This window comes from Hoplias malabaricus, chromosome 5 (assembly GCF_029633855.1).
Source record: "Hoplias malabaricus isolate fHopMal1 chromosome 5, fHopMal1.hap1, whole genome shotgun sequence".
Taxonomy (NCBI): domain Eukaryota; kingdom Metazoa; phylum Chordata; class Actinopteri; order Characiformes; family Erythrinidae; genus Hoplias; species Hoplias malabaricus.
In genome coordinates this window covers 37220469-37232980 of record NC_089804.1, presented here as the reverse complement: position 1 = coordinate 37232980, position 12512 = coordinate 37220469, and the positions used below count along the sequence as shown (strand labels likewise).

The 12512-nt window shown below is 42.2% G+C and overlaps 1 protein-coding gene across 1 annotated transcript in view; it reads left to right on the top strand.

The window, feature by feature from the left end:
• The first annotated feature begins 1992 nt into the window (after window positions 1-1992).
• slc25a26 (solute carrier family 25 member 26) overlaps window positions 1993-12512 on the top strand; it is a 46132-nt gene continuing 35612 nt past the window's right edge. Inside the window, exons 1-5 of the mRNA XM_066672009.1 lie at window positions 1993-2130; window positions 3138-3294; window positions 4650-4759; window positions 11699-11803; window positions 12214-12261. Of these exons, the coding sequence (XP_066528106.1) occupies window positions 2098-2130; window positions 3138-3294; window positions 4650-4759; window positions 11699-11803; window positions 12214-12261 (453 nt within the window). The 5' untranslated portion in view covers window positions 1993-2097. The remainder of the gene's footprint in view (window positions 2131-3137; window positions 3295-4649; window positions 4760-11698; window positions 11804-12213; window positions 12262-12512) is intronic.

Below are 12512 nucleotides of genomic sequence, written 5' to 3'. Positions count from 1 at the left end.
CTGTCTCTCTCTCTCTCTCTTTCACTCTGTCTCTCTCTCTCTCTTTTACTCTGTCTATGTCTCTCTCTGTCTGTATTCTCTCTCTCTCTCTCTCTCTCTCTCTCTCTCTCTCTCTCTCCCCCCCCCCCTCTCTCTCTGTGTCTCTCTCTCTCTCAAGCACTCCCCCTGCCTCTCTCTCTAAATGGCTGGTAATCTGTAAAATGAAGAAAAAAACTAGCACTAAAATCATCCAAGACACAGTTAATTTATTTATTAATTAATACATCATTTTCATTCCTAAAGCTGATAACAGGCCAAACTTTAAATATCTACATCACAGACACTTTGCACACCACCACCAACATGATCTTTCCACCTCTAATCAGTGCAAAACATTTATTCAACAATGAAAACCATATATAATACAGCAATACAGCACATCAGTATAATACTACATTCATTAGTTATCATCATTTCTAATGCCATTTACAACCAAGGAGCGCTTACTGCGGTCTGTGGTTAACATCTGTTTACAAAGCAGTAGGTGAACTTCCAGCGACGATCCCTGGAAAAACAAACAAACAAAAACAAAACATAAAAGTCACTTCTGCCAGACTGGGGGAAATTATTATAATAAGACAATAATCTTACAATCATCATTAATAAGTAAATGAACACTACTTCCACAAACTTGGCATCCCATGAGCTCTGGACTCCACAGAGGAAAGCGTTAGGAGGCAGTACGACGTACGACGTCCAGTTGCAGCAGCTGTAGCAGGTTTTCAGTGCTGTGTCCCATTCAGAAGGGAATATGACCTGTAACACTTAGTGTCAGTGGGCGGAGACATTTGTGGGTATGTATGAAAATGTTGACGCAATGATGCCGAATATATCCAAATATGGATTGTGTGGCATGCTTATGACTTCTTTGGAAGTCTGTCGTTCTCCAGGTTACATTTAAAAACCTGAAAACATCTGGGAGAGACTCAGAGCGGAGCTGGTGCTCCTCCACGAGCAAGTTGAGGTGGTTTGGGCATCTGTTTCGGGGGTGTCCTGTCCTAGGACCTCTAAAGACTGAAGAGTTATTCACATTTCATTAAGATCATTACTGTATTTGAAGAACTGAGTGTAATTGAAATCCTCTGTACAATGCTGCTCTCTAGTGGACAACACTCAAAACGTCACGTGGCATTAAGGCTTAGAGTTTTCATGACACTGTTACTAAACATGTTACTATAGTCCAGACATCCATCCATTCATTCTCTGTAACCGCTTATTCAATTTAGGGTCGCGGGGGGTCCAGAGCCTACCTGGAATCATCGGGCGCAAGGCGGGAATACACCCTGGAGGGGATGCCAGTCCTTCACAGGGCAACACAGACACACACACACACACACATTCACTCACACACTCACACCTACGGACACTTTGGAGTCGCCAATCCACCTGCAACGTGTGTTTTTGGACTGTGGGAGGAAACCAGAGCACCCAGAGGAAACCCACGCGGACACGGGGAGAACACACCACACTCCTCACAGACAGTCTCCCGGAGCGGGAATCGAACCCACAACCTCCAGGTTCCTGGAGCTGTGTGACTGCGACACTACCTCAATAAATAAATTAAAAAATGAATAACACATAGATAGATAGATAGATGGATGGGTAGATAGATAGATAGATAGAGAAATGTAATATTGTTTGGTTTCTCAATAAGCTTGGAGCTTGTGTGAAGGTTGTTTCCAGATGTTTCTTATTGTCTGTGTTTGCTCGTTTTAGCAGCTGCATTTTATTTTACAATTTATTTTTTCTTTAATGTTATGAGGTGCTGCGCAGGTATTACTTCTTCTTTTTTATTGTTTTTTTTTACAGATATCATGAAAAAACACGTTGTCAATCTTGTACGCTACGGTGCTTTTTCAATTAATATTTTAAATTTAATTTAATTTGATGAAATCTACGGAGCTGAAATTTATATGGCGTCACAGGACTGTTTCGGGTCACGTGACTCGGGAGGCCACTCTAACATGGCTGCGCCCTTGAGGATGTGTGTGTGTGTGTGAAGGAGAGAACCGAGGAGTGTAACAGTGAATAGAGACAGAAACTACGACTCCCAGCGCCATGAACAGACCGGAGTTTATCGCGTCTCTCGTGGTAAACCCCTATTTCATCCGTGTTTGAGTTTTTTTTACCTTCAGCTGCAGTTTTAACCTTCAATTAATTCAAAACAAATCACTCCACAGCCCCTTTAATCTTTGCTTCTACTCTGTAACCTACTGCACTCTACCAGGAGCAATGGAGGATCGTGTTTACCACTGTCGTTTATTTACATTACAGTCAGTGACTTCTCTATACTGCAGTCTGTAGCAATATCCACCAGTCCGCCCGTCCTCTCAGGTCCACTGACCACACAGGTGCAGGTTATACTCCTACAGGGAACACTGTAGTCCAGCTTTTGCTCTGAATACTTGGTTATTCCTCTGTGACCCTGCTCTAGGGCCCGGGACCCACACAGAACCACCACAGAGGAGATATAGTGTTATTTTGGTGGCAGATTATTCTCAGCGCTGCTGTGATACTGATGAGGTGGTGAAGAGTCAGTGAGTGGCTCAGACACAGCAGTAATGCTGGAGTTTTTAAACCCTCATGTAATGGAAGAGACTATTTTTTCCAAGCAACACCAAGTTTATATTTCCTCTATTTTTTTAATGTGTTTAACTTAAAAGACTGTGCTATGTCAGTGTTAGTAATACTGTCTTATGCAGTACCTAGCAGTGCTGACGTATTAGTGATGTCAGGGGTCATCTTTAGTGATATAAGCTGAGCAGCTGCTGTCCTCTCTATGTTATGGATGTTGTCCCGGAAAGATATCTCCTACAAATGTGTTGAAACGTCATAATGTTTGTAAACACAAGTACATCATCGAAGAACACCTCTTACCTGAGGTTGGATTATTAAGGCCATTTGAAGTTAATGGAGCTTCTAGCTGACCTTCAGCCTGCTAATAAAAATTGACATAAATGGATATAACTAGACATTTCAAATCATACAGTGGTTTTTGACCTTGTTTGACTTTGCTGTGTTTGTGTTTTAGGTTGAGAACATTTTTTTAATACTTTCATCCACAAGCCATTTGCTAAGGGTCTGTTTGTGCTCCCCAGGCTGGAGGTTGTGCAGGGATGTGTGTGGACCTCACTCTCTTCCCTCTGGACACCATTAAAACCCGTTTACAGAGTCAGCAGGGCTTCTATAAGGCCGGGGGCTTCAGGGGAATCTATGCTGGAGTCCCGTCTGCTGCCGTCGGCTCCTTCCCTAATGGTAGGTCTCTAGTTCAGTGTTGTTCGGAGCACAGCCGGACAGGGCTTCAGTATACAGCACATTATGGACATGTTGGGTTGATTTTCTAAGTGTAAATAAATACACATTCTCTGTTTATAAAAATAAAATTAGTCATTTCAGCCCTGTACTTTTTTGTGATATTTTTAACTACATTGTAATTACAATACTATTGCTATTACTACTACTTTTTATTGCTATTACTATTACTATTGCGATTACTATTACTTTTTATCGCTATTACTATTGCTATTACTACGTTTTATTGCTATTGCTATTACTACTACTTTTTATTGCTATTACTATTGCTATTACTTTTTATTGCTGTTACTATTGCTATTACAACTACTTTTTATTGCTATTACTATTAATTTTTATTGCTATTACTATTGCGATTACTATTACTTTGTATCGCTATTACTATTGCTATTACTAAGTTTTATTGCTATTACTATTACTTTTTATTGTTATTACTATTGCTGTTACTTTTTATTGCTGTTACTATTGCTATTACTACTACTTTTTATTGCTATTCCTATTGCTATTACTTTTTATTGCTGTTACTATTGCTATTACTACTACTTTTTATTGCTATTACTATTACTTTTTATTGCTATTACTATTACTTTTTATTATTGTTATTCCTATTGCTATTACTATTACTTTTTCATTCCTATTACTATTACTTTTTATTATTGTTATTCCTATTGCTATTACTATTACTTTTTCATTCCTATTACTATTACTTTTTATTGCTATTGCTATTACTTTTTATTGCTATTGCTATTACTTTTTATTGCTATTATACTATTACTTTTTATTGCTATTACTGTTACCTTTTATTGTTATTACTATTGTTATTGTTATTCCTATTGCTATTACTATTACTTTTTCATTTCTATTACTATTACCTTTTATTACTATTACTATTGCTATTATTATTACTATTGCTATTATTGTTACTATTACTATTGCTATTACTGTTTATTGCTATTACTATTACTATTATTATTACTATTACTATTGCTATTACTATTAATTTTTATTTTTATTACTATTGCTATTACTATGGCTGTCAAATGATTAAAATAATGCAATGAAATGAAGCTCATTTGCTTATGTTATGTGGTTCCGTGGGATTAAATCTTAATAACCCCTTATTTGTGAAGGAATGTTTATATATCGTCTTTGCTGAACTGAACATTTCAACAGAAACACATTCCGTGGAAATGAATGTAAAGGAATTGTGTCATAATCAAATCTGGACCATTTGCTTTGGTCCATACAGTAGATTCACCACTTGACCCTAAATGTCCTTTGTTTCTGTTTATTTCCAGCTGCAGCATTTTTTGTGACTTACGAAGGCACCAAGTCTCTCCTCTCCAGCTCTCTGTCCACACACATGGCTCCAGTCACACACATGCTCGCCGCATCCCTTGGAGAAATCGTACGTTCCTTGTGTCTTTTCTCTTTCTCTTCTCAGGTGTGTCACCACTCGTTCCAAATGAGTGCACTTTGGCTGTTTGTGTAACCTAGGTTTCCTTGGTGAAATATGTGAACGCCTGAAAAGTGAGTGTGGCTGGGGCTATATGGGATATGATTTGTTGGATTATATGCTGTTGCATTTCTTGGCAAACTGACAAGTCCCATCCCAATACAGTTACACAATACTGATGTAGTGTTTTTGAATAGCTCTGCACACTGGCCACCAGTTCATCACTGTGTCTTTAAATAGTCTTTTCATTTTTGTTTCAGTTTGTATTTTATTTGTCTTCCAATTCTTTCCAGAAAATAAATACATGTACGTACAAAATGTGCTGGTCTCCAGGACTTGCTGTGGAAATCTACTGGTTTATTCAGTTATGGCATTGTCCTTAAGCTCCGCCCCTTTACTTTGATCTCACGTCCCTTTATACAGCCAGCATCAAAAATTCTAAAAATGGGAGCTGGCGGGGCAGAAATGCAGCTGTTTTAATTCGAGGTGAGGACAAGGTCAGCTCTACGTTTAACCCTTCCTTCACCGCAGAAGGATTTGTGCTCTTCAAAGCAGGGATTTACTGTAAAGCCCAGGCTGTAGACTTGGGTACGGGAGGAATGTGTAATGCTGCTCAGAAGCCTGTAATCTGTGGTTTTAGCCAAAAAACCTCTATTCAGGTCGACAGAGGAAGACCAACATGTCTCACACGGCAGAATTACTTTCTTTTATATAATCACTGAGGTAGTGTTTGTTGTGGGATATTTATTTATATATTATATGAATCACCATAATCTATAGGTTGAAATTTTTTAAATAATATGATACTATAAATAGTAGCAGAATATTGTCTATATTGTATATAAATTCATAATGTATGGGGTGTTCTCCCAGTGTCTGAGTGAGATTCATCTGGAGGCTCCAGCTTCCTCCCTTAGTCCAGACACACGAGTAGTGGTGTTTTGGCTGTGTGTGTGTGTGTGTGTGTGTGTGTGTGTGTGTGTGTGTGTGTGTGTGATGCCCTGTCCAAGCTGTATTCCTGTGGTTCCAGGCAGGCTCTGGACAAACCACCACCGTGATGAGGATAAATTGGTTAGAGAACATGAAGAAATAAGTAATTTTGAATGCCCAGCCACAATTAATGCCCAGGTTTTCTAGCATTGCACTGTAGAGTGTAGTGTGAGAAAAACACGTAAAGCATCTGTTTCCTGCTTCTGACCCAGATAGACAGACTTTAAGTTGAACCTTCTCAGTGATTTCAGTGACCCATGGTGGGGTCAGCGTTACTGCGTGGATCAAACACAGGCTTAATCCTTAGCTTTAAATAGAAGGATTCAGCTTTTACACTTTTAAAATCCCTCCATCACTTCTAACATCCTCCCACCGACATGACCGCCATACAGCGGAAATCTCTCTCTCTCTCTCTTTCTCACTCTCTCTCTCTCTTTGTCTGTCTGTCTCTCTCTCTCTCTCTCTCTCACTCTTTTACTCTGTCTCTCTCTCTCTCTCTCTCTCTTTCACTCTGTCTGTCTCTCTTACTCTCTGTCTTCTGTCTCTCTCTGTCTGTCCGTCTCTCTCTCTCTCTCTCTGTCTGTCTCTCTCTCTCTCTCTTTCACTGTCTGTCTTTCTATCTCTGTCTGTCTCTCTCTCTCTCTTTCACTGTCTGTGTCTGTCTCTTTCTTACTCTCTCTCTCTCTCTTCCTCTATCTGTCTCTCTCTCTCTCTCTCTCTCTCTCACTGTCTCTCTCTCTCTCTCTCTCTCTCTCTCTCTCTCTCTCCGTCTCGTGGATTGAAAGTTTGGAAGCTACTTTCTATAGAAATTGCAGCAGCTATGAGAGAGGAATAATGTGTATAAAATGATCCCATGCTTTTGTTATTGTCAGTAAAAACTGTAAGTAAAACACTGCTGTAGAGATAGTGTTTGGTGTAAATGAGGAAGAGGCATGTCATTGCTTAGCCCCTGCCAGCGAAGCCAGTTTTGTGTGTGTGTGTGTGTGCGCGTGTGCGCGCACGTGCTATAAAGAATGCTGGGCTTGATAGTGTCTGTCAGGGCCGGAGCAGGCTCTTATCTGGCCATTATATCGAATTTATCTTCATCCTCATTGGCCTGCCGTTTTCTTTGAGAGCTCATTTATCAAACTGAAGGAGCCACGGCCTTTTCCTGTATCACACCAACTACTCTCCCCTGGCACTTCTGGGGGCTCAGCGGGGAAAGAAATAATATAATAATAGTAATAATAATCATATGAATTATGCAATATAAAGAGAGAAGATACACATAGAAACACTCAGCTACATGGAACAAAAGATAAGGAACAACAGCATTCCTAGAAGCGTGCATGTTAGGCACTGTATGATATTGATAATGGACATTATGGACGTCCTGGTGTGGTCTGGTGTCACAACAAGACCACGACTGACTGGGGGGGGGTTTGTTTTCCCTGTGTATAACAGAACGAATGTGAATTTCCAGGTATAAATGTGTTCAAAAAGAAAGAAAAAAAAGGATAAAACAGAAATAAATCACCTGCCCACCCCATGGACTAAGGCACTCTGGCACACAGCCAATGTGCCACAGCGAATGATACCCACTTTGCCCCAGAGAAAGAGGCAGTGTATGATTTATGGTTTGCGAAGAGCATGAGCTCTCTACTCTGCCCCATTTCCAACCCAGTCACCCACCCTTGTGTCGTTAAGACCACCTGGGTCAAACTGCAGTAGGATGATGCTAATTTGGACTGGCAGATTGAAAATGTTATGCCTCTGCATAAGTAATGGTGTTATTACGGCCGTCTCGGGCAGATATTGCAGTGAGGGGGTCTGTGAGATATTTTGCAGATGGATTTCTGGAGGTTGGGGGCTAGAGAGCGCCCCCTTGGGGCAGCTGCAGGTGGGGCAGAATTGATTTTTGTTTTTAAAGCAAGCACCTGCTGAATGATTTTCCGAGAGGTGCCAGGTGTCTGATGGAATTAAGGAGGCGGAAAAAAAACGTTTGCCAAGTGGCGTCTTCCAAACCTTGGAATGATCCATCTGCGTCTGTTTAAGTGTGGAATAGGATCAGGGACATAGGGGCCTGGACCAGTGGAACAGCAAGGCTTCTTACTATTTTATCACCAAACTCTCATGAAAATGCACCGGTCGTGGATGGCTTTCTCAAAATGGATTGAGTATGTCATTCCAATCTAGACGTATAAAGAAGGACATATTGTGTAGTTCGCCAGGGATGGGACAGTCATCTTTGTATGAACATTCATTAATAGCTTTCTCATACGATAAGAAAATAACGTGTGTCTCCAAAAGTAACACATTCATTCATTAATTGTCTGTAACCGCTTATCCAGTTCAGGATTGCAGTGGGTCCTGAGCAGGAACACACCCTGGAGGGGGTGCCAGTCCCTCACAGGGTGACACACACACACACATTCACTCACACACTCACACCTATGGACACTTGACTTGGCAATTGAGTCGCCAGTCCACCTACCAACGTGTGTTTCTGGGCTGTGAGAGGAAACCGGAGCACCCGGAGGAAACCCACGCGGACACAGGGAGAACACACCACACTCCTCACAGACAGTCATCCGGAGCGGGACTCCAACCGACTGTGTGACTGCGACACTACCTGCTATGTCACCATGCCATCCAAGTAAAACATATGTTTAATAATATCTATTATATATATATATTTATATATACTATTCATTCATTCAATGTCTGTAAGCGCTTATCCAGTTCAGGGTCGCGGTGGGTCCAGAGCCTACCTGGAATCATTGGGTGCAAGGTGGGAATACACCCTGAAGGGGGCGCCAGTCCTTCACAGGGCAACACACACACACACACACACATTCTCTAACATACTATACGGCAGCCTAAGTTTTCTTTTCTTGTGGGCTTGTTTTGTAATGGGTGTCTCTTAAAATACATCATGGCCAGTTACATACTAAACTACTCGCTTTAGAAACCAAACCTCTTTACACTTTATACTTTTGAAGATTTGATCATCCTTGAGAATTCCAGTGATCTACACTGACTGGATATCCATGGATATCATGGACCCCTGAGTGAGAGGGGACTAGGAACTGCGCTGTGCAACACAACACTGTGCTGAGTTCCCCAGATACTTCACTCAGGCCTCGTTCACATGTATCTGGATTATATTTGAAAACATTTATTTTATTACTCAGCCGAGTTGTAGCTGTATCTGATGTGATGCAACAGTTCCACGCTGTGGCATTAGATATTATTCATTCATTAATTCATTCATTGGTGTGTGAGTGGAAATTTCATAGCAACACAGAAACCCAACAGCAACACTATATCACACTATACTTTTCACATTGCACTAATGAATGTACTGCTGGTGGTGAACGGTTCAGCGAGTCAGTGTGCAGTTAAACGCAGCCTTAGGCTGTAGATTAGTTGTCGACAACGATCTCCCAGACCATGCAAGTCGATCGAGATAACTCATGCTGCTTCAGTTGCCATGTTTAAGTTATAGATGCGTCAGCAGTGGTTCGTAAGCTAGTAAAGCAGAGACGTAAAGTCACACAGGCATGCATCAATAGTGCTGCTGCTCTGTAGCAATACAAGCGAGAATCACACTATACCCTATACGCTATATACACACTATACAGTGTTCTGTTGAGGTGTGCTACCTTGTTGAAATGTGCTTCCATAGTGTACTTTTTTAAGTACCCTATGGGAATTCTTGAACGCAACTGTGACATCACTGGTGGACAACAGCTGAACAACGCCGCGGTAAAACCCCGTTATGACTGACTGTTATGACGGTATCGAGCTAAATAACCAACATTATTCATGACGATAGCCTAGCAATAAGCTAAACTCAAATTTAGAGGTACCGTTATTCTTGTAAATGTGATCGAAGTCGAACTCGAATTCCTCCGACACTATAAACCTCCGTAATGCAGCTACGTAGCCGAGTATAATCTGAGCCACCGAGTTTAGCAAGTCAAGCTAACGTTAACTAACACCAACTAAAACAGGCGAAGTAAGTGTCCTTACCCTGTTTACCTCCATGTTACAGAGGCTCTTGAACACCTTTCGTTGGTGTCCTTACATGCCCATATTGTTGGAAAAGCGCCAGTGAAATGAGCTACAGATAACGGAGTGAGCGAATGGTCCTTTCCAAAGTGCCCGTTTAAAGTTGACAAATGTAGTCCATTTTCTGGATATTTTGGGATCTTTGGGCCAATAAACACAAGTTAGGAACTCAAATTCCACTGGATTTATTTGTTTGACACTTTCGATCTTATGTGTAAAAAAGGCGGGAGACCACTGGACCCTTCTCCAGTGGGTGTGTCTTGTTGTGGGTGTGTCTGATTGTCCTGTGTCTCTCCGTCTGACACTCCTGCCAAGCTCAGCTATTAGCCTTCACAACCGGCTCTCCCTCACACCAGGCCGTGCTCCAGCTTCCAATTTGCTGTTTCTTACCGCCCACTCCCTTTCTCTCTCTCACTCTCTCCCTCTCTCTTTGTCCCCACCCTGCTGCTCCGTTTAAATTACCCAGAAATCAACAATGTCCCTAATTTATCCGATACAGCCTAATATCTCTCCGGCTTCCTCCTTCGCTCCCCCGCGAGCCGAGGCGAAATTGCCTCTCTTCGTTCTTGCGATTCAATTAAAGCGGGAATTACTTGTCATATCCACTTTCCTCTCCGCTTAGCGCCGTTAATTTTGATCCTTTGGAGGACTGAAATGAGGGGACGTGCTGTACGCTGTTTCATAAACGATAACACGGCCAAAAAGGAGTAATGAGCTCAGGAAAATGGCTCCTGTCAGATGGCTGATGAGCTTCCAGCCTAGAAGCTCTTCCTCGGCTCTTACTGGCCACTGGGGGGTGCTCTTGCTACACGAATGAAGGAGGAGTGCTTTTAACGGAATTCAGCCCGTGCTGTTTAACCCATGTCCTGCCAAATACGGCGCCTATATATTCTGTGACAAGCTTCACAGAATGCTCAGAGTTTCCCACTTAACCTGTAATAATTTAACACCTATAACTGTCATAATTCAGACTTTCTTTCTCATTAATCATCCCCTTGTTACAGATGCAGCTGGACGTCTCTGGAGTGTTTCTTTTAGACTGAAGTTGAGGGAGACGGAGCTACTCATGAAGTGATGCAGAGAAAAGCCCAGTTTATGACTCAGTGTTTTCAGTGAGAGGAGACTTCCTCGAACAGTGATTACCAGCATTTACAGTTTGGAGAGCAGTGTGAGGCTGAGGTCCGGCTGTGGGGCCTGCTGACCTCCCTGTGGAAGGAGAGATTGCTTTCTGTTTGTGCCCCAGAGTGGATCTAATGGTGAGAGAGAGAGAGAGAGAGAGAGAGAGAGAGAGAGAGAGGCATACAAAGCTCAATTCATGTTAATATACTACTAAAGCAGCAGGCAGGACCAAGTGTGGTGACTTAAGATGGCATTTGGAATGTGTGGGTTTTGAGGTGTGTGTGTGTGTGTTTTGGTCTATTGTTATGTTTTTGTGTGCATTCAGTGTATGCACTGAACATAAGAACATATGTATGACACTGTCCTGACGTGTGTGTGTGTGTGTGTGTGTGTGTGTGTGTGTGTGTGTGTTTGCGTCCACATCTGTGTTTTGTCATTCTTTGTCCCTGGCCCACTGTAATTCAGCATTTGGCCCAGTGACAATATCAGGGAACGATAATCACTAGATATTGGAACATTTCTGTGAGGATTTGATTGCACTTGGCCATGCGAATGTTAGTGAGATCAGTTTCAGATTGAGTCTGGATCCCAAACACCACTCCAACTCCTAAAAATATGGCATGGAGGTCCGTAGCCCAGTGTGGGGGTCAGCTTCAGACCCGCTCTGATCGGGATGAAGTGCTTACAGACGATGAATGAATGAATGTGTGCCGTGCCCTTTGTTCGCAGGTGGCGTGTCTGATCCGAGTTCCCACAGAAGTGGTGAAGCAGAGAACGCAAGCCTCCCCCTCTCTACACACACACCACGTACTGCTGAGCACGTTACGAGAAGAGGTATGCAGATGTAGACACACACACACACAACATCTTGTATATGTGAAATGTAGGGACCTTGCATTCATTTTGTGGAGACTTTACCATTCATTTTTCTAAAAGTGCTATTAGCTATTAGTAAGTCCACACACACATACACTACAACACACACACACACACACACTACAGCACACACACACATTACAACACACACACACACACTACAGTAGCACAGTAGTTATACAAACTTTACATAAAGACAATAAAGAGCCTAAAATAGTCACTTCCAGACACTAAAGAGACATTTGTCTTGGATCATTTCAGGCTGCTCCTGTTGGTCCATTCACTGTGGATTTTTTTGGACATGTTTTATATTCATGGCCTTAACCTGTATTAAAGCTGCAGTGGTAACCGCTGTGCTCTTGCTGCAGGGTGTTCGAGGGCTGTACAGGGGTTTTGGAAGCACAGTACTCCGAGAGGTAAGATCACTGACCTGTATCATCCGTATCCTTTATATCCTCTATATCCGTGGTATCCTCCATGTCCCCCGTGTCCCATATCCAGCTCCGACTAAGAGCCTAAGGGACAATGTCAATCTACTTAGGAAGAAATGTATTGAATAGAAACTGCAGCCGTGCGCGGACTGTCCCTAAGCTCCACTTTTCACTCGGCCGTTACTGTTTTCACCGTTCACTTCAGTGGCCAGTGTGGGTCAGAGACCGGGTCCTAA